The 3,493-nt window shown below is 57.4% G+C and overlaps 2 protein-coding genes across 2 annotated transcripts in view; one reads left to right on the top strand and one right to left on the bottom strand.

Annotated features, from left to right (window-relative positions):
- Positions 1–1,333: 1,333 nt before the first annotated feature.
- Positions 1,334–2,270, top strand: F751_2642 (Ubiquitin-60S ribosomal protein L40-2; the record flags this gene model as incomplete). The annotated part of the gene is made up of 3 exons (XM_011401055.1): positions 1,334–1,403; positions 1,563–1,785; positions 2,177–2,270. The coding sequence occupies 3 exons, from the start codon at positions 1,334–1,336 to the stop codon at positions 2,268–2,270; spliced, it is 387 nt and encodes a 128-aa protein (XP_011399357.1).
- Positions 2,271–2,910: 640 nt separating this feature from the next.
- The window catches only part of F751_2641 (putative nucleolar protein 5-2), a gene marked incomplete at both ends in the record, with an annotated part of 3,676 nt that continues 3,093 nt past the window's right edge, over positions 2,911–3,493 (bottom strand). Inside the window, one exon of the mRNA XM_011401054.1 lies at positions 2,911–3,270. Coding sequence (XP_011399356.1) covers positions 2,911–3,270 — 360 coding nt within the window. The remainder of the gene's footprint in view (positions 3,271–3,493) is intronic.

Genomic DNA, 3,493 nt, shown 5'->3' with positions numbered 1-3,493 from the left:
AGTGTTTTGTAGTTCGAGGCGCCTCCACGTAAAAAGCAAACCCTCTACGCGACGACTCGCCTCAACACCCTCGCAAATAATTCCATTCAGCAGAGCATATCTGAATGAGGGCGCACACGACCCTACTGTGCTGCACCCTGACCCGCTTAGGGCTTGACTGGCCCCTTCGAACATGCAATGATCGACACCCAAGAGAACCCCAGGTCAAACCCGCAACTCCATGTCATAAACATTACTTGGTGTGGCCAATGATCTTTCTGACAAGTATTTGCTCGGATATCCAAACGTTCTTTGCACCTCCTCGATCATGCCAAACCCTAAGAGAACCGCATTATCTTCAAACGGATATTGCCCTCGCCGAGGGCAACGTGCGATGGACACACGCTCCTTCATACTCTAAGAACCCTGGAAATGGCAATTCATGCACGACTGCATCGTCATGTAAAATACTGTTGTCCGGAATAATCCAAGGTTGCACGGTCCATTGACACTGATGCACATGGAGTAGAAGCCCTCATCCTCCAATGGATTGCAGCTGGATCATTCTGCCACGAGCGCCGTCTCTCGGAGGGCACCAATCTGCATTGAATGACTAGATTGTAAATGCTTGTCCAAACGACACCAGCTGAAGCAATTGACTAGCGAGAATACATGTACATGGAAGCCCCAAGGGGGATAGTTGCAGAAGCTTTCAAGCAATACAGCTTGTTCACCCTCCCTTCCTTTCTCAATTTTACTGAATCATGGATATGACGTCCTTCAACATGATACCTACAGCTTCAGCCATCATTGAGTCCACCAAAGGTGAACTTGATGAAACATTAGGCTTCACAATTGAGTGGGTGTGGCATACCTCTGCTTTGGGGAAGAAAGATCCTTATGCTCTCTTCGATTATCTCGGTGAAGCTTAGTATTCTGTCTCTGGGCCCCAAATGGCGGTCCATGCCTGGCGTTCCATTTGCGCGGGAAATCGTGGGAACTCCTGCGGCGCACTTTCTATCGGGCTTATTCTGCCGCCCGAGAAGTGCCTGGGCGCAAGGAGGGGTCGCCCTCTTTCGGCACCGTAGACGGGCGTTCTGGGGGGTGAGCTGTGAGCACGGGCAGGCAGAGGCTCGAGGGGATGTATAGGCTGCGCGGGACGGTGACGACGGCTGATGCCAGCGCGTGGCTGCCCCGCTTGTGCTACTGGGCGGTTGAGGTTCTGTGCGGTAGCGACCAGATACGCTGATTGAATATATGGTGCCGTTTGAGGACCACTGGTGCCCTTGCACGGCCTCTGAGGGCTGCTACCGCCTTCCAACCACGACCTCCCCTTCCCGCACAGAGCTTCACAATGCAGATCTTCGTGAAGACCCTCACGGGCAAGACAATCACCCTTGAGGTGGAGTCCAATGACACCATTGGTGAGAGGGAGGTTGACTTGTGCATTTGCGGCTGGACGATATGTTGTGAGCTCCGGGAGCTAGCAGGGCACGTCCCTCTCCTCCTCAACGATTGGCACTGTGGGAAGAGACCCTGCCTCCTCAGGATAGCAACCCACCCATACCCTCATCGCCCTGCAGACAACGTGAAGGCCAAGATTCAGGATAAGGAGGGAATCCCCCCGGACCAACAGCGCCTGATCTTTGCGGGCAAGCAGCTGGAGGATGGCCGCACCCTGTCCGACTACAACATCCAGAAGGAGTCCACCCTCCACCTGGTCCTGCGCCTGCGTGGTGGAATCATCGAGCCCTCCCTGCTCATCCTGGCCCGCAAGTACAACCAGGACAAGATGATCTGCCGCAAGTAGGTCCAGTGGCGAGGGGTGATGTTGCAGTTGCACCGGTGGTGCTCTGGGGCAGCAGGGATGGACCTGAGTCCCACCCCTTGTCTATGGATTTTAGGGGTGACTGGGCCTTGGAAGTTTCCATGTCACTGCTTTGCGAGTGTTCCCCACCCCGGGTGAGACAAATTTGCCCCATTGTCGCTCCAAATGACCCTGGGATGAATACTCACCCAACACTGATCTCCTTCCTCACTTTGCCCTCGGGCTGCTTTCTCTACAGCCCATGGGTCATTTTATGGGTGGCACATGCCCGCCGTGATACCCTCTCCTCCATGTTGTGTCTGTGAGGTAGCACCAGCTGCCCCCTGCGCCAAGCCACCTCAACCCCCCTGCCCCATTCCCCTGTCTTAGGTGCTATGCCCGCCTGCACCCGCGCGCGGTCAACTGCCGCAAGAAGAAGTGCGGACACAGCAACCAGCTGCGCCCCAAGAAGAAGCTGAAGTGATCTGAGCCTCATGCTTTGTGATTGGGTGTAATGTGGTGCCAGAACGAGGCAGGGACGATGCCTGGAGTTTGGGGGTAACAGCTGCCGGGGCGTGTGCTGCAGGGAGGGATGCTCTCTGCCCTGGGAGGCTCGTGCGAAAGTGGCTTGGACCCATGTATGTTGGATGTTAAGGGTAGAGGTCCCTAAAGGACCCTCCGACACTGCTGCGTCTCGGTACACCCGGGATGCATGCTGTCTCTCATTTCGCGTATTTTTAAAGATTGCCACAGAGCCAGCAAGCATGGCATTTTTGTGCTGGCAGCAGGAGGAATCCGAGCAATGGAGTTGGAGCGACGCCATTCACAAAGTCATAGTACAAACTTGAAAGGGGGAGGGGGGGTGGTCCAGAAGACAGATACAGAGTCACAATGCAGCGAGATCGTCATCATGCATCTGCCTTCTTCTTCTTCTTCTTCTTCTCCTTCTGCGAGGGGTGCGTGATGAGGTGAGTGCGTTGGACAGACTTCAGATCATCGATGTCGAAGATCTTGTGTGAAAACGCATCGCTCAGGTTTGCTGTTTCCTGACAAGGATACGGAGCCTTGCATCCCACAAGCCACGCCCATGGCCGAAATACTTGGCGCTACAAAGGCCAGCTGCTTCACCACGACAGGAAAGAGCCACCGCTTACCTTATCCCCGTTCTCAAGGCCATTGGCTGCCTCTGCCTCCTCTTCATTCACTGCCACCCCTGCATCGCCCGACTTCTTCTTCTTCTTTTTCTTGGTGGGCTCCTCGGCCTCCACTACGTCCGCCTCCGCCTCCCGCTTCTTCTTCTTCTTCTTCTCGGTGGTTGCCGCGACGACGTCCGCGTCCGCGTTGTATGCCTTGGGGGTGGTCAGCAGCGTCGGCGCGGCGCCCTGGCGCGCGGCGTCGTACGGGGCTGCGCCGGGCAGACCCCGGGGCCTCGCTGCCTCGCCCTCCAACTGCCGGCCCTCCAGCTGGCGCAGACGGGCCTCCACCTGGACAATTGCAGCGGGGGTGGGGGATGGAGGGGGGGGGGTGAGTCCAGGTGGGCAGGAACTGCTGGCGAAGAGGAGTTTGGCAGCCGCCTTGGCGGCGCATGAGACATGCAATTTGTAGTCGGCCTGGCACGGGGCCGGGCACCGAGCTGTGGGGCCCTGGCCGAGCCCCTCCCCCCCCCCCCCCCCCCCCGGCGGGGGCGGGGGGGGGGGCCGCGGCGCG

The sequence above is a fragment of the Auxenochlorella protothecoides genome, assembly GCF_000733215.1.
Source record: "Auxenochlorella protothecoides strain 0710 unplaced genomic scaffold scaffold25, whole genome shotgun sequence".
NCBI lineage: Eukaryota > Viridiplantae > Chlorophyta > Trebouxiophyceae > Chlorellales > Chlorellaceae > Auxenochlorella > Auxenochlorella protothecoides.
Note: the sequence above shows the minus strand (reverse complement) of the source record. Positions and strands in the feature narration are given on the sequence as shown.